The sequence below is a fragment of the Mytilus edulis genome, chromosome 2 (assembly GCF_963676685.1).
Source record: "Mytilus edulis chromosome 2, xbMytEdul2.2, whole genome shotgun sequence".
NCBI classification, from domain to species: domain Eukaryota; kingdom Metazoa; phylum Mollusca; class Bivalvia; order Mytilida; family Mytilidae; genus Mytilus; species Mytilus edulis.
In genome coordinates, this window is record NC_092345.1 from 81370300 (window position 1) to 81389719 (window position 19420).

The 19420-nt window shown below is 31.2% G+C and overlaps 1 protein-coding gene across 3 annotated transcripts; it reads right to left on the minus strand.

Moving 5' to 3' along the window:
* Window positions 1-15778: 15778 nt before the first annotated feature.
* LOC139513124 (probable basic-leucine zipper transcription factor F) lies at window positions 15779-19393 on the minus strand. Of its 3 annotated transcripts, none has more exons than XM_071301348.1 (3): window positions 19279-19393; window positions 17382-18920; window positions 15779-16281 (listed from the first exon to the last, which is right to left on the minus strand). In XM_071301348.1, exon 2 carries the CDS (start codon window positions 18910-18912, stop codon window positions 17950-17952), a length of 963 nt encoding a protein of 320 aa, XP_071157449.1. In that variant the 5' UTR covers window positions 18913-18920; window positions 19279-19393; the 3' UTR covers window positions 15779-16281; window positions 17382-17949. The 3 variants fall into 3 exon arrangements, with proteins under 3 accessions (XP_071157449.1, XP_071157448.1, XP_071157450.1); XM_071301347.1 differs by having other exon boundaries at window positions 19136-19302; XM_071301349.1 differs by having other exon boundaries at window positions 19214-19293.
* Window positions 19394-19420: the final 27 nt, after the last annotated feature.

Genomic DNA, 19420 nt, shown 5'->3' on the forward strand with positions numbered 1-19420 from the left:
TTTCAAATCGATGGAGCATATATAGGTTTTCTTTTATCCCAAATATCACGAAATTGCAGTGCATGGTATTGTGCTCTGATATTGGTAACACTCATCCGGGAAAGCGATATTCTATCCATAACATTACACAAATTTTAAATGTATTTGCTAATAAAAGATGAGACACCTGTAAATGAAAGTTTTTTCCATAATATAACACTTGTTACAGAGTGTGGAATTTTGTTTAAATGGTCAGTCATTTATCAAAGAACTGCTATTTTTAGTCAATTTATATAATGTCTCACACGCCGTTGCGAATTTTATAAACTGCCAGTATTTTATTCAGACATTTTATGAAGTATTACTGTAGCATACAATCATATGAACGGCTATAGTAGCTACTATTGTAAGCCTCAAATCTATGTCCGGCCTCAAATCTATGTCCGGCCTAAAATCTATGTCCTTTTTTTTAACTCGTACGGGTCTACAGGATAAGTGCTATGGGCCATTTTAGAGGCAATACCCACCTCTACCTCTGGTATAATGGCTGATGTGGAGAATCTCTTAGTTTGGCCAACCGGTAGTAGTTCGGTTCGATATCGTTGTAAACCAGGAGACTATATCCCCCTTTTAACCCTCTGCTGACAAACTCGTACGGGTGTAAGGTATAAGGCATATACAAACAATACAATACAATATACACAATGGAAAAATTAACATATTAAACATCATATATAAAGTGGTAAAACAGTAATATTTATGCAGGCATTGTGTCCACTCCCCTCAGTGCAAATGACCTTTTAATGAACGAAACAGTAAGCTGCATAATATCAAATGAAGATAGAATTAATTGTAATCTATCTGTTTCAGACAATTTAAAGTATTCTTGACATATATTATTTATATCTTTTACAAGCTGATTACGTAAAGATATATATTAATGTTAAGAAAAAGTAGGTTTCATCTTCAACCGCATTTATATTACAATGTTTACATATTCTATTTTCTCTTTGAATTCTTTTATATCTACCCCTCTCTATTTCAAAGAAATGGTCACTCACTCGCATTTTACATAATCCTAGGGGTATGAATGTGCATTTCATAAATAAATAAATTAAAAATACATGCACATATATGTTAATTGGTCTTTAAGTCACAGACACGAAACTGTATCTAAATAACACTTGTATATGTTAGATATGCATATTTTGTGACACACTATATACAGTTTACAGTATGATATAGCCAGAATTTACTAAAAATAAAATTATAATAAAAAACTATGACTATGATTTTTATATCCTTTGTTTAAGGTTCTATTACTATTTACTGAATTTTGATATATACAAACATTTTTAATGACTAGGAAAGTGTATTTTCGTTTTATAATAAAATAAAATCAACAAAAAGAACTCATTTTTTAAGTGACTTGTGTAACCACCTGAGATCACCCCTAGTTTTTGGTGGGGTTCGTGCTGCTCAGTCTTTAGTTTTCTATGTTGTGTATTATTATTTGTCTGTTTGTTTATTTCATTTTTAGCCATGGCGTTGAGTCAGTTTATTTTCGATTTATGAGTTTTACTGTTCCCCTGGTATCTTTCGCCCCTCTGTTAGACAATTGATTGGTTAGGTCAGAATTATCTTTCTTAAGATTTCAGCATTTACAATAGTTTCTCTCCTTCCCCTAGCAATGTTACCTGTAAGCATGTTATTCATACAACCAAAATAAATCTATGCTGAAATTATTAAGTGAAAAAATCTTGAACTGAGAGAGTAAAAGTCAAATTGTAAATAAAATTAGCTTTGTAAAAATCATGTTCAGAAGATTTCCTTAAGGACCGAGATGATGATATATTTTTTTTTATTTCAATTGAAATATTTCAATGCATGGACATTTTGTATTTGAATAAATTGTCTGTCTGTCAACTATCAAAGAAGGGAGTCTAACGAACTAAGAAATGGATTTTGATGTATGAAAATATAAAGATTGTAGAAATATGCATCAGGAACAATATATAAAATAAGGGAATGGAATACTTATTTTGCACCTAAATATAATAATACTCTTGTAAACAGGTTGTTTTGGTCGTATATTAAAATAAACACATCATGATATTGTGTAATATTATAAGAAATGAACCTGCAATACGAATACAAATGATCAATACAAAGAAAGATAACTCTATTCCTTCTATGTGACAATACCTAAAATACATCACTAAAATATTTCCAACTGGACAACTATGGACTCTTCGTTCTTGTTATTATAAAACAAAAATACTTTCCTAGTCATTAAAAAGTGCAATAAATAGTGATAAATCTAAAAAAAAATATATATATATAAATAGTAGTCCTTTTTCAGGTCTAAAAAAACAAACAAATAAGGTAGATATTTAAATATACTTACTTTGGATCAGTATTTCAAACTACTAGCAAGTACAACTGTAATCTGTTCTGTTGCTGAATGTTTGATCTTGTAGTGAAAGGTAATGTTTTGATCAACTGCAGCTATTCGTTTGTGTATGATTTTTTATTTGAGAGGAGAGGTGTGTAAGGGAACGGTCAATATTTATTGGGGGTTGGGGGGGGGGACCGGTGCAATGCATATTCATCCCTTAAAAAAATCCATGTCCTACCCTCTGAATATACCAAAAAAATGTTTCTGTCCTATATGAAATATCTACTAAATAAGTATATTACCTATCTTATCTATGAATAAATCAAACAGACTTTAACTTCATTTTTATCAGATTAACATAGATCATACATAGTAGTCTTTGAATTTGTTTGGAAATTTAAAATGATCTCCTCCTTGAAGAAGGCAAATAAGATTACTTTTCAATTTCACTTTTACTTTCACTTTCTTTCACGAAGAGTAATACACTACAATAGTTCATAAATGAACAATTTGTATTATCTTTTTTTTTAAATATATGTTTTTTTCTGTCTCTTAAATAGTTTCCTTATTTTTAAAGATGTATATATTTTATTTATTCCTACCTTTATATAATGATTTACATTTGGTTAATTTCAATAATTTGTACCACACTGATGTCAGTATATCATATCACTTTGAATAGAATGAATAATTTTATAGTTTTGGTTTGTTATTATTTATTTTTTATACATGTATATTTTTTCAACCTTTTCAAAATCATTTTATGATTGTTCTATAAACATAATATTAATGCCTAGACTTGAAATTGTATTTCCATTGTTGTTAATTGCTTGTTCCTTAATTAATCTTGTTTATTTCGTTGTAATTAAATTTGTTTAGCCTATTTTCTACATTCATACATATGCCATAAAAATATTGCTGTCCTATCAGTGCTGAAGTCCAAATAAGTAGAAGTCCTATAAAAAAAATAAGTAAAAATAAATGTTTGTCCTACTACGTTTTGCACCGGTCTCAACCCCCCAATAAATATTGACCGGTCCCTAAGTAGACCAAACTGAAGAGCAGTAATCTAGGTTTGATCGTACCATAAATTTATAAGCAAACTTTTTATTTCTTCCTGTGTTATTTTCTTTTAGTTTCTTTTGCAGTGATGTTGTTAATATGGGTATCTCATGCTATGTTGTTGGATAAGGTGATACCAATATATTTTGTTGTGTTGACGGATTCTAAAATGTGACCATTTAGTACATAGTCATGTTTGTATGGTGACTGTGAATCACTAGATTTGTAAAAGTTAAATGCATTTTGTGTTTCAGAAAGATAAAATATTTTTGGAATTTGATGGGCATTTTTGAACGATCCTGCAGGTCCGTTTTATACATATCTAGTGGATGCCAGAACTTTTCAAACTGCACAGGTTAATCTGTACTCAGAGTAGTTTTAGAGGTGAAAATACAACCAGTTTCCCATTTGTTTAATATTGTGAATCTCAACAAATCGAGATGACCTTCAGAAAACTGACAACGTTAAAATAATCAGTTATAGCTATGAAAGTCCGTTTGATTCCATATTATAGGTTAAAACAATATTTTTATAATCGTTTTTACCTGAATTAGAATGAGATTCAGTCAATGGCTTATCTTTGTTTCACTTTCAATGTTGACAGGCTTTTCCTTTAACTAGCTGAACACGCCTAGTTCATGCGCAACCCATTCATAGCGAAGGATTTCAAATTTATTTTTTTGCCTATGAGCAATTCACTATGCTGTTGAATATTAATCCTCTCAAAAAAATGTTTGAAGAAATTTTCTTTTTATTTATGAAATCTGAAATGAGAAAAATTGAACCCCCCCCCCCCCCCCCCCATTTTTTTTCACATCTTCCTTTTCCCTTATTCCAAACCTGTGATCTCAATTCAAATTTCTAATGGAGTTTGCAACAATAACTACTCATTTAAATACATCATAAAATGTAAAAAGAGTGCTTGTTATCACTGAATGGTAAAGATTGTTTTAATTTGTCAATTGGTAGTAAAAGTGAATATACATTGTATATTGTATAAAACAATGATTTAAGTTGATTCAACTATTATTCTGGACAAAGAAAGATAACTCCAATTGAAAATTCCTTGCTATTGCGCAATTAGATATTTCTTGGTATTGCGCAATACTGTGTAATTGAAAATAATTGCTATTGCACAATACTGTGCAATTTAAGATTTCTTGCTATTGCGCAATACTGTGCAATTGAAAATTTCTTGCTATTGCACAATACTGTGCAATTAAAGATTTCTTGCTATTGCTGAATACTGTACATTTAAAAAATTTCTTGCTATTGCACAATACTTATTATAATAATTTTGGATCTTGATTTGGACCAACTTGAAAACTGGGCCTATAATAAAAAATCTAAGTACGTTTAGATTCAGCATATCAAAGTTTATTTTAGACCCTTCGGGCCCCTTATTCCTAAACTGTTGGGACCAAAACTCCCAAAATCGATCCCAACCTTCCTTTTGTGTTGATAAACCTTGTATTTAAATTCAATGATTTCTATTAACTTGTACTAAAGTTATTGTGCGAAAACTAAGAATAATGCTTATTTTGGCCCCTAATTCCTAAACAGTTGGGACCAAAACACCCAAAATCAATCACAACCTTCCTTTTGTGGTCATAAACCTTGTGTTTAAATTTCAATGATTTCTATTAACTTGTACTAAAGTTATTGTGCGAAAACCAAGAATAATGCTTATTTTGGCCCCTAATTCCTAAACAGTTGGAACCAAAACACCCAAAAATCAATCCCAACCTTCCTTTTGTGGTCATAAACTTTGTGTCAAAATACCATTGATTTCTATTTAGTATTTATATACTTAAACTAAAGTTACAGTGGGAAAACCTAGAAAATGCTTATTTGGGCCCTTTCTGGCCCCTAATTCCTAAACTGTAGGGACCAAACCTCCCAACCTTCCTTTTATGGTCATAAACCTTGTGTTGAAATTTCATACATTTCTATTTATTTAAACTAAAGTTATAGTGCGAAAACCAAAAGTATTCGGACGACGACACTGACGCCAACGTGATACGTCGTCCAAAGACGACGACGACGACGACGACGACGCCAACGTGATACCAATATACGACCAAAAAAGTTTGAATTTTTGCGGTCGTATAAAAAGGTCAACACAAATGTATATGCTTCTTTCGGAGGCAGATTGTGAGCTTAAATGAACGGTGATCCCATATTTTTATTTTATATTTATATTTGATATAAGATAAAGTTTAATCATAGAAAAAAATAGCAAAATCCTATATTAGAAAAAAAGTCGATTTGGACCCGCGAGCGAGCTCCCTTAGATTTTTTTAATCTTTATCTCCCTTAGATTAGGGTCTAATAATTGCAAGTGAATAGTTCATTAGCGATGTTTCTTTGCTTATTTTGACAAAACTTGACCAATGTGGCTGCTTAAAGTGAAATTTCATTTTCATTTCACTGTTCCACTTTCATTACTTATTGAAAAAAAAAACATATTTTATCTTTTTTATATCTCGTAGCTACCCAACAAAACACGATATTATGAGTGGTAATTAATCTGGGTTGCACAAAGAAATAGATTCTACTGATGTGTCAAATCTATGTATGGAGAAATACTGTGTAATTGAAGAAAAGTTATGAACCCCCAAAAAATGCCCCGCACTCCCTTTGGAGTATTTACCAGTGCCGGAACTACACCAAGGCAAATGTTTCATGTTGGAAATAAAAGCTTGCCTTTTATATCAATTTTTTTTTCTCACAGCAAGCGTCTTGAATAAAACAAGTTCTGTTGACACTCCTACGTATCCTCTGGGTGTTTTTCGGGATCCATGTTGCTCATATATTTTTAGTTTTCAGTGCGGATTGTCTATTGTTTGTTGTTATGTGTCCGGTCTGTTCTCTGGTTTGTCTTTTGTTCATCTACTGCCTTCTTTACCGTCTTAGTGTTGAATTAAGTAATTTGGTTCAAATAATTTTAGTAGTTATACGAGATATGTGCATTAAGTAAAATTCATAGAAAAAAATACATATATCAATTAGAAGGCCTTTTGTTCCCGTTATTCATCTTTGCAGCTGATGCTAGAGATTCTTGTACAATGAATAAATTATTCATACACTATAAAAAAATATATATATAAAATAATATATATAAATTGTCACCACCATGCTTACATGATTTAGTTGTATTAAAAGATTGTAGATATAATTTTAGATATTCTAATATTGTAGATATACCTAGGTCCGAACATCAACATATTGTAAGAACTCTTTTAAATACACAGCTGCTGTTTTATGGAATGATCTACCGGATGATTTTAGAAAAAATTGCTCATTTTAGTCAGTTCAAAAATATTTTAAAGTCATGGAATGGAAATGACTGTAAGTGCAGTTCCCATTTTTCAAATTGTTGATGCTATGCATTCTGCCAGCTTTTATGCCTAGTTTACACTAATATGCTTTTAGCTTTAATACCTGGCTTACGCTTATATTCTGCTTTCAGTGCTTCATTTTTGTGCTGTGAAATTTATTGCATGTGTATTATATTATGTGTTGTATTGTGAAAAATGTCTCATAAAGAGCTTATGTTTGTCTATGTTTTTATACCTTGCCGACTCTAAATAAAGCTTATTTATTTATTATTATGTCATTCAGCGATTTCAAAAAATATGTCAAGTGTTATCCATCTAAAATTAACAGGGTTCGAAAACGGCATCTTTTAATGTCAGAGTCAAAACATCATCTTTAATGTCGGAGACTATTACCAGCAGCAGTTCTGCCCAGGTCCTTTGAGCATTATGGTAATATGATGCTATCAGAAGTGGATTTCTTATAGATTATGTTATAAATGTGATGCTTTAATTTTGAGAAACAAGATGGTATTTTCATTTCCCCCCGTTTACCACTTAAACTTGATCTGTAACTCATCATGGTTAACTCACATACCAACCAGATGCTCCACAGGTCGAACCCTGAACAGTAGGGGAAAGTATGGACACATTATTTAAGCTTGATACAGCTCTGAATTTGGATTGTGATTAAATAGTTGACACAACATAGGTCTCTGACACAGAATGAATGTGGTCTAAGAACTTAAACTTAACCAGATGCTCCGCAGGGCGTAGCTTTATACGACCGCAGAGGTTGAACCCTGAACGGTTAGGGCAAGTATGGACACAACATTCAAGCTGGATTCAGCTCTAAATTTGGATTGTGATTAAATAGTTGACACAGCATAGGTTTCTGACACAGAATAAATGTGTTCTAATGAACTTAAAATTTTTGTTTCTCTTAGAGCAATTCACTATGCTGTTGAATATTAATCCTCTCAAAAAAATGTTTGAAGAAATTTTCTTTTTTATTTATGAAATTTCAAATGAGAAAAATTGAACCCAATTTTTTTAATCACATCCCCCTTTCCCTTATTCCAAAACTAATCTCAATTAAAATTTCTAATGGAGTTTGCAACAATAACTACTCATTTAAATACATCATAAAATATTAAGATGTAAAAAAACTGCTTGTTATCACTGAATGGTAAAGATTATTTTAATTTATCAGTTGGTAGTAAAAAAGTGAATATACATTGTATATTGTATATAACAAAGATTTAAGTTGATTCTGGACAAAGAAAGATAACTCCAATTAAAAAAAAATCTTGCTATTGCACAATATTTTGCAATTAGATATTTCTTGCTTACTATTCTGGACAAAGAAAGATAACTCTAATTAAAAAAAATTTGATATTTCACAATATTGTGCAATTAGATATTTCTTGCCATTGCGCAATACTGTGCAATTGAAAAGACTTGCTATTGCACAATACTTAATATAATAATTTTAGATCCTGATTTGGAACAACTTGAAAACTGGGCCCATAATAAAAAATCTAAGTACATTTTTGGATTCAGCATATCAAAGAACTTCAAGATTTCAATTTTTGTTAAAATCAGACTAAGTTTAATTTTGGACCCTTTGGACTTTAGTGTAGACCAATTTGAAAACAGGACCTAAAATAAAGAATCTACATACACAGTTAGATTTGGTATATCAAAGAACCCCATTTATTCAATTTTTGATGAAATCAAACAAAGTTTAATTTTGGACCCCGATTTGGACCAACTTGAAAACTGGGCCAATAATCAAGAATCTAAGTACATTTTTAGATTCAGCATATCAAAGAACCTAACTGATTCATTTTTTGTCAAAATCAAACTAAGTTTAATTTTGGACCCTTTGGACCTTAATGTAGACCAATTTGAAAACGGGACCAAAAGTTAAGAATCTACATACACAGTCATATATATTGACAGTTAGATTCAGCATATCAAAGAACCCCAATTATTCAATTTTGATGAAATCAGACAAAAGTTTAATTTTGGACCCTTTGGGCCCCTTATTATGTTGGGACCAAAACTCCCAAAATCAAACCCAACCTTTCTTTTATGGTCATAAACCTTGTGTTTAAATTTCATAGATTTCTATTTACTTATACTAACGTTATGGTGCGAAAACCAAGAAAAATGCTTATTTGGGTCCCTTTTTGGCCCCTAATTCCTAAACTGTTGGGACCTAAACTCCCAAAATCAATACCAACCTTCCTTTTGTAGTCATTAACATTGTGTTTAAATTTCATTGATTTCTATTTACTTAAACTAATGTTATTGTGCGAAAACCAAGAATAATGCTTATTTGGGCCCTTTTTTGGCCCCTAATTCCTAAACTGTTGAGACCAAAACTCCCAAAATCAATCCCAACCGTTCTTTTGTGGTCATAAACCTTGTGTCAAAATTTCATAGATTTCTATTAACTTAAACTAAAGTTATAGTGCGAAAACCAAGAAAATGCTTATTTGGGCCCTTTTTGGCCCCTAATTCCTAAACTGTTGAGACCAAAACTCCCAAAATCAATACCAACCTTCCTTTTGTGGTCATAAACCTTGTGTTAAAATTTCATAGATTTCCATTCACTTTTACTAAAGTTAGAGTGCGAAAACTAAAAGTATTCGGACGCCGGACGACGACGACGACGCCAACGTGATAGCAATATACGACGAAATTTTTTTCAAAATTTGCGGTCGTATAAAAACTTATAAATTTTAAATATTATGGTCCAATATCCAAAATCTAAATACATGGTTAGATTCAGCATATTATATATCATAGAACCCCAAGAATTCATCATAAAATGTTCAATTATAGATCCTTTAGACCTCAATGTGGACCAATTTGCTAACCGGGCCCAAATATTTAAAATCTAAGTACATGGTTAGATTCAGCATATTGAAGAACCCCATATATTCAATTTTTGTTGAAATCAAAAAGTTTAATTTTTGACTCTTTGGACCTTTTAAAATGTAGACCAATTTGAAAACGGGACAATACTGTGAAATTGAATATTTCTTGCTATTGCGCAAAACTGCAATTGAAAATTTCTTGCTATTGCACAATAGTGTGCAATAAGATATTTCTTGCTATTGTGCAATACTGTGCAATTGAAGATTTCTTGCTATTGCACAATACTGTGCAATTGAAGATTTCTTGCTATTGCGGAATACTGTGCAATTGAAAATTTCTTGCCAAAAATTAAGAATCTGAATACAGTTAGATTTGGCATATCAAAGAACCCCAATAATTCTTTTTTTGATGGAATCAAACAGTTTAATATTGGACCCTTTTGACCCCTAATTCGTTGGGACATAACTCTCAAAATCAATCCAAACCTTCCTTTTGTGGTCATAGACCTTATGTTAAAATTTCATAGATTTCTGTTTACTTATACTAAAGTTGTTGTGCGAAAAATGCTTATTTGGGCCCTTTTTGGCCCCCAATTCCTAAAATGTTGGGACCATAACACCCAAAATCAATCCCAACCTTCCTTTAATGGTCATAAACCTTGTGTTTAAATTTCTATTTACTTTTACTTAAGTTAGAGTGCGAAAACCAAATGTCTTCTGACGATGACAACGACACCAACGCGATACCAATATACGACCAAAATATTTTCAATTTTTGCGGTCGTAAAAAAATGAAGAACACTATTTTTTTTTCTAAAGAAGTATCTGAACCATGTGAATGAGATCAAGAACAAAGCACATAAAAAACAGAGGGAAACTTCATAAAGTAAAGCATCTATATACAAAGTATGAATGATCCAGGTCTTTAACCTTCTGAAATATTAAGCTATCACTATTCCTGTCAACCTTCAATGACAAAAGTCACAGGCTTGGACAAAAATTACCCTTATATTAGAAGGGACAGACAACCGTATAACATTAAACATAAAATTATGGTCCTCTCTGTATCATTGCTAGTCTTTTTCTCTCAGGTTTATATCCATCAGTTTTCAATGACTGCTTTACATAATATACACTTGTTACCTGAGACATCTAGGAGACATTACCATGACAAAATCTTACAATGAAGCATTCAGACATTATAAACATTTGTACTGTTGTACTGATGAAGATCCAAAAATTAAGTCTCAGTATTTAATTCACAATCTGACAATTTTTGGCTATATTCTTTTACATATATCAGGCAGTTTGTTTTCTCGCTTGAACTTTATTTTTCAGATTTGTCATTTCTTGCTCGTCAGTATGGGTTTTGCATATTGTTGTTCAAATCTTCTACATTTTGGTCTATGGAGGAGAGGTGTCTCATTGGAAATCACACCACATCTTCTTTTCTTGATGTTATAATGTATATTTTGTTTACTTATACTGTAAATTCAGAAATTATTGCAATCTTTTTATTAAAGCAAAAATACAACAAGGTTATCATGTTATAATTTAAACTGGCATTTTGAAATATTTTATACCATTTAAATAAGATTGCAAAAATTAAATAGCACTTAAGTGTAAAATGACAAAATTGCAATAATAAATGCACGCAAAAATATCTGAATTTACAGTAAACAAAGTATGTTGGATTCAATGATGCAGCAACCAGAAGACCGTGAAATTTGGGTCAAGAAATCTAATTTTGGATTTGAATTAAAAAGATCTTATAGGGAACATCTGTACTAAGTTTCAAGTTGATTGGACTTATCAAAAACTACCTTGGCCAAAAACTTTAACTTGAAGTGTGACAGACCAGAAAACAAAATGCCTCTCTACTATGGAAGGTTGGGCATAAAAATTGACAACAGAGTGCGCACACTGAAATGTCTCACCTTCTTTACTGGCCATTGATATTATGTTGATAGTCAATAATACAACTATTACATCAATTTAACATGATACAAGAAAATGAGGTCAAGGTCAGATAATCCCAACTATTAAATACATGTACGTCTTACAATCATTCTATACACCAAATATGTTTGAAATAAATTGACCTATTGCACATCAGAGAAACAGACTTATAAACCAGGAATCAATGAACCATGAAAATGAGGTTAAGGTCAGATGATAATTGCCCGACAGACATATAAAAATCACAATCAATGAATCATTCCAAACACAAAATAAAGTTGACCTACTGCAAATGCCATTAGAAGTGGAGACCAAAAAAAAATTTAACATTCAGCAATGACATGTAAAAATGAGGTCAAGGTTAAACAAACATGATAGACTGACACGAACATCATAAACTATTTTCATTGACCTATTACCTAAAACAGACCAAAACACAAGATCTTAACTAAAAACACTGAACCTTCAAAACGAGGTCACGGTCATATGACACATACCAGATGGACATGTATACCTTACAATCATTCCATACAAAAAACAGAGTAGACCTATTGCATGCAGTATCAAAACAAATGGGGAATGTGTCAATGGGACACAGATGATGCCCCTGCTTGCATATCATATTAAGTTATATAGGATACAACTGAAAAACAGAAATAGTGGCACCACCCAAATTTGTACTTGATCGGAGTTTGTAGTAATAAGCATTGTGTATAGGTTTCATAACATTTGGCTCAAGTTAAACTCTTAGGTCAGAGAACAGAAACAAAAAAAATTAGCAATTTTTCCATTTTTACAGAGACATTACTCTTGACAGTAAAAGTGTCACTGTGACACCACCAAAATTCAAACTTGATCAGTATTTGTAGTAGCATTGTGTAGGAGTTTCATCACATCCTATTAAGGCAAACTAAAGAAAGATCAAGTAAGAGAAACGGAAACAAATTTTTAAAAATTTGTAAATTGGCACAACTCTGGAATTTTTTAAGTCACAACACCAAAATTCAAACCCAATGTGTGATTTGTGTTAATAAACCTTGTGTACTAGTTTCAACACATTCGGTTGAGGCAAACTAAAGTAAGATCAAATAAGACAATAGAAACAAATTTTTCAGCAATTTTCCATTTGTAAAGGGAGACAACTCTAAAACTGTAAAAGTGACGCCACCAAAATTCAAACTTGATCTGTGTTTTCTGGTAATAAGCATTGTGTTATGTGTATATATTTCATATCATTTGGTGAAGGCAAATTAAAGTTAGAGAATGGAAACTAACTTTGGGCGTATCTACACATGTACAGACAGACTAGGGTAAAACTTATGCCCCTCCATTACGACAGGGGCATAAAAAAAGACCTTCAAGCTTCACTATAACCACTGAACCATATAAATGAGGTAAAAGTCATCCAATTCCTGTCTGTTGTACACCTTACAATCAATCCATTCACCAAATATAGTAGACATATTGCTTATAGTTTGAGATATTGACTAAACCATGCACGAATACCTTGTTCACTGATCCATTAAATGAGTTCAAGGTAGAGTGAAAACTGTCTGACAGACAAGGGAACCTTGCAAGGTAAGCACATACTAAATATAGTTATTGTATTAGTCATAATAAGAGAAATAAAATATTAAAATTCACAATTTTTTTTACAAGTAATATAAACTGAAACATGAAAATGAGGTCAAGGACAATAGACATAGAAACAGAGTGAAACTTTATAACATAAGGCATCTTTATACAAAGTATGAAAGATCCAGTTCTACCTTTTGAAATACAGCTTTTTAAGAAGTGAGCTAACACTGCTGCAAGATCACTATATCCCCATTTGAGCGTTCTGCAACAGAAGTCAAAGACACAACAAAAACCAATCTCCATAGTTAAAGAATAGAAATGATATTATGGTACAATATGGTGGGGCAACCATTCCTACCAAGTTGTGAAATTGAATAAGAAATTCAAATAAAAATTTTCCATAGGGCACAGTTTGATACCTGTAAAGGTAGAATCCTGAAAAGTTTGGGCAAGTATGGACACAACATTTAAGCTTGAAACAGCTCCGAATGTGGATTGTGATTAAATATTTAACACAGTATAGATTTCTGACACACAATATGTGGCCCAAGAACTTAAATTTTTTTATATTGGACATTTACCTATTATGGTCCAATATCTAAATTTCTAAATTTAGACCCTTTAGACCTCAATGTAGACCAATTTGATAACCTGGCCCAAATATTAAAAATCTAAATACATGGTTAGATTCAGCGTATTGAAGAACCCCATATATTCAATTTTTGTTGAAATCAAACTAAACTCAATTTTGGACCCCGACTTGGACCAACTTGAAAACTGTGCCCATAATCAAAAATTTAAGTACATGTTTAGATTCAGCATATCAAAGAACCCCAGGATCATTTTTTTTTTTTAAATCAAACTAAGTTTAATTTTGGACCCTTTTGGCCCCTAATTCCTAACCTGTTGGGACCATAACTCCCCAAAATCAATCCCAACCTTCCTTTTGTGGTCATAAACCTTGTGTAAAAATTTCATAGATTTCTATTTACTTATACTCAAGTTATAATGCAAAAACCAAGAAAAATGTTTATTATATAGGGACCTTTTTTGGCCGCAAATTTCTAAATCATTCCCAACCTTCCTTTTGTGGTCATAAACCTTATGTCAAAATTTCATAGATTTCTGTTTACTTAAACTAAGGTTATTGGCCAAAAACCAAGAAAAAAGCTTATTTAGGAACTTTTTGGCCCCTAATTCCTAAACTGTTTGGACTAAAACTCCCAAAATCAATCCCAACCTTCCTTTAATGGTCTTAAACCTAGTGTTTAAATTTCATAGATTTCTATTTTCTTATTCTAAAGTTAGAGTGCGAAAACCAAATGTCTTCGAACAACGATGACGCCAACGTGATACCAATATATGACCAAAAAAATCATTTTTTGCGGTCGTATAAAACTCTAAATATACCGGTATGTTAAATTTCAGGATATCAAAGAATCCCAAAAATTCTTTTTTGTTGGAACCTTTGGACCGTAATGTAGACCAATTTGAAAACTGGACCAAAAATTTAGAAACTAAATACACAGTTTGATTCAGCATATCAAAGGACCCCAATAATTCAATTTTTGATGAAATCAAACAAAGATTAATTTTGTTCCTTTGGACCTCAATGTAGATCAATTTAAAAATTTCTTAAAGTGGTAATCAATTTAAAAATTTCATAAAGTGGTCCGAATGTTCAATTACATTTCAATCAATTGAAATACCAAGAGGGTATAAATGTAAATTTGTACATTGACCAATTAACCATGAAAATAAAGTTAAGGTCAGATTAAATCTACCGTCAAACAAACCTTACAAACATTCAATACACATACACCATCATATACAAATATAGTTGACCTATTGCTTATATAAGATATAGACTTGACCAGTATGAAATCTAAACCTTGATCTTCTATCCAATAAAAGGGGTTGAGATCTGTTGCAATGATTAGGTATACCTAATATAGTACCTATTTAGCTATTACTTATACATGTGTATTACACATGTAAAGAAAACTTGACATTATTTTCAACCAGTCACTAAAATAGAAAATAAGGGTCAAGGACAGTGGACATATAACAAATTGAAAGTTCATAAGATGGAGCATCTGCATACTAGGTACAATATATGATGCATCCAGATCTTATTCCTTCTGAAATATAGAGATTTATATAAATAGTTAGTCTTCGTATAGTAATACCCATGTCTCACATTCTGCCTCTTTCTTACAGCAGTGACAATAACCAATCTAAGATCAGCATTCTATCATTATACCTTCTGTTATAAATGTCAATTAGCAGCAATTTCAGTTGAATTTTTTTAGGAACTGCCCAACCTTTTTTTTAGTGTGTATGATTTTTGTTTAAATCTTTTTTTCACGTTTTTTTGTTCTCAATATAATCATCTCTCATTTTAGGATATTTTTGTCCCTTGCATTTTTTGTGTGTACCGTTAAATTGTCAGATTGTGAATTAACTTAAAAGTTACCATGTTCTTCAACCGTTTACTGCATGATATATGCTTCACTTCGTAATGGCTCAGTATGTTGCATTCTTCTGTAAAGATACTTATCAAAACATGGTTATGGTAAAAAAGGACAATGAGACACTTTCTTTAAAACATAACATTTTTAATCATGTCATTATCTTTTAATATAATACAGTAACATGCAATATTAACAACACAATAATTGTCAAGTAATAGCACTGCTCTAAATGTAACAAATTTCAACAAATAAGTTCCTTATAATCACGATAATTATTTTTACAGATAAATATCTGAATCTGTGAATGCCAAAAAAGTAACCCAATTTTTTTCCAAACCTTTTTAAATCCATTCCCATAAATTTCTTTGAATAAATCATTTTTTTGGTAAGTGATGCATCCAAAAACCCCAATTTTTTAGGCTTGTGATTACAAGCATGCATTTCTGATGCCAAAAAATATTTTTTAACATTACTGAAAAAAATTTGAAATTCCCCCGATTTTTCATTTTTACAGCCCACAACTGTATATCACCTTCTTGATACTACCCGATTTTTAATTCCCGGAAATGCTTCTTTCTTTCTCTACATTCACTTGGCTCCAAACATTTCACCAACAGGATTCACAACTGAATAGTAAAAATTTCATCCTTAAGTAATGTGAACTTTTTAAGTTATGCATAAAAGAGAATAACACAATCTTTTCTTTTTTCATTTTACAATGGTAGTTTAAGAAAAAGAAAAAAAGTAGATTAATAATACTGCTCATGTTTATAAAATGTATACCAAACTTCATCAAATACCAGAATTTCATTTAAAAGCATACTTATGTTTAAATGTTATTTTCTTTTAATGCATATTTCATATATCTGTAAGCATGATGGGAATTTCATTGTTTTAAATCTTAAAACATAAATGAAAGGTATAAATAACTGCATACAAAATCATTTTATGGAATGTCATTATGGCATCTTCATTACATTTTAAAAAGATGAAAAACACACTTCTATCAGTTATTTCAATGCACTTTGTAATAATAGCAAAATAATTATACTTCATCATTGTTCATGTGTGTGAATTGATCACTGAAAAATGTTCTCGATAAAAAAAAATACAAAAAAATCAATTTCCAGCTACAAAGATGAACATGCAAATTTAAAGAAAATGTTGTAATGTGAAAATAATATTGCTTACAATTCTGAGTGCAAGATTTGTAAATTAAACAGCAAGTAAGTTTTTTGTATTTTAAAAAAAAAAATTCAATTTATCACTATCATTACTATTGGTGTTTTCATAATTTTTTATGAAAATTTAGAATGATTCAATGAAAGAACACAAATAAAAGAAAAACTTCAATTCATATGAAGATGATGCATGCATTATGACTGTATTTATAGAGGGAATTTTTAAATCAGAATTATTCCATAGAAATCTAGCAGAAAAATTTGAATTTGTTACAAATCTTGCTATTAAAGCCTTTTGAATTTTTTAATATTTTTTTTTATACGTGCAGGATGTTTAAAAAGTTCTTAAATTTACAAAATAAAACTTGAATAAAGGATAACCATTTACGTTTAGCCAAAAAGTGCAAAAAGGATATAGAATTTATTTAAATTAAAACATTTTTAAAATGTCTGAAATACTTTTGGAAAATAGTTAGTATCAATCCCCCTTTAAGAGACATGTTCACCTTTCCTTAGAAAAGGTGGTGTCATGAAAGAGACCTTACCAAATATGGTAAAGAGCTGAAGAATTGGTATCCTATCAGCCTTCAGGTTCTCAATGGTATCAGCAACCTGTCAAAAGAACTGTAATAGTCATTAGAATAATCTTCATAAATCAATTTACATTATATATCTAATTACAGTTTTAGGCTTTAAATCTGTCCATAATCTGAATATTTTTAGAATGTATATTTTCTTCAAAATATAAGGCATTTATGTGACAATGTTTACCACAATGATAATGATGGCCATTTTACATATCTTAACCGACTTTCAAAAACTTTATATTATTTTCATAAAGCCTAAAACAGTTTACAATTTTTTTTAAAGAATTATGCAAAGTTAATACACTTTATATACATATGTTCACTTTTTACAAATATTCAAACCATTTTTTTTTGGCATTTTCTAAAACCTGAACTTAGTGCTGTGATCATTTATAGCACATTGTACTTTACCAGTATTCAGAATCGACTTTCCAATAGGATTAGTCTATGCCCAGTTGAAGGACATAAAAATATATGTACATTTGTACATGATTGCCTCATCCTCATTTAAACAAATGAATTGGTTTCAACTGCTACTTCCTTGGGCATTCCTTGAACATGATGCACAAAACTCCAAAGACACATTTTCGTTCTCAACATGAAGACAAACTCCAGCAGATTTTGATTTCTTGCAATGTTTAGATTTCCCTTGATAGTCATGGTCATGTGCAGCACTTCTTTTGCGTTCCCTAAAAGAACTTGTTAGTTTAACATTGGCATTTGGAATGTTTTTGAGCAAGTTTGACAATGTACTTTGATTGGCGAGAACACTTTTAAGATATTCTACTTCTTCCTCAAGAGCATTTTTGTGATGCTCCAGCTTACCCATTTTGTCATTTAAATTGGCATTTTGAGATTGTAATGAATCAACTTCTTCTTCTAGATTCTTAATATATGCCTTTTTCTTTTCACGATTCATTTTGGCTTGTTTCGCATTTTTCTGGTTTTTCTCATCAATTGCTTCAATGATCTCTTTATCTATCTGAAACCTTGATGTTGTCCTTGGCGCAGTTATTACCTTGATCACTTTTACAGCTGGTAAAGTAGAGAACTTGTTATTTTTTGTGTCACTAGTGATAACTGGATTTGGCTTTGCTACAGTTGTTTTGGAAAGAACTCGCTTCTGGCAATCATTATCTGAATCCTGGGAGGTATTTGACACTTGACGGTCATATTCGGCTGCATTACTTGGAATAACTGGTGAAACAGACACAATGTTTGCTACTTCAAAATCAGTAGCATCATTACTGTCGGTTTCACTAGCTAAGTAATTAGTTAGTTCTGTGTCCAACAGATTGTCAAAATTTTCAAAGCATGGAGGGGACAGGGCTTTGAAAGAAATGTCATCTTCAAAGTCAGATATTATTGAATGCTGTGGACTACTCATGATACTAACCCCGCTGTCTGATTCGTGGTAGGGTGATTTCTTCAATGCATCATCTTTCTGTTCACCAAAGTTGATGTCCACATTGATAATGCCCGTGTCCATTAGGTCATCTAGTAAACAAGGAGCAGATATTAACCTTTCCATAGTTAGATTATTGATTAATTAAACAAAAGTTATCAAAAATCTTTTCCTGACTTTGCAATTATATTATCAACTGTTCAATAAAATTGTCAATGTAAGTTTTTATAAAACAAAACTGAATGCAGTAAACTATTGAGTGGCAAAATGTTTTTCTTTCTTTTTTCAGTATGATTCAACAACTTACAAATTGTAGGTAACTTTCTCACTGGTATATTCCTATTGTAAATTATATAATCCACTTCTATGTCTTCTGTTCACTCACTTGAATTTTTCTGAACCTGTGACTGAAAATTCCTACCTTACGTAGTCAAAACGAAAAATACGTACCACCTACGTTTGCTGACGATCAGCAAAAATACATGCATACAATTGGTCAATTTTATATAAAAAATTATCAATTGCAGTTAGCTATTGGTTGGTTATTTCAGGTACATTACGTGTTGTAAACATAAAGCAAACGTTTATATAT

Excerpts from the sequence above, each read along its gene's own strand:
- LOC139513124 (XM_071301348.1), bottom strand. The coding sequence starts at position 18,912 with ATGGACACGGGCATTATCAATGTGGACATCAACTTTGGTGAACAGAAA.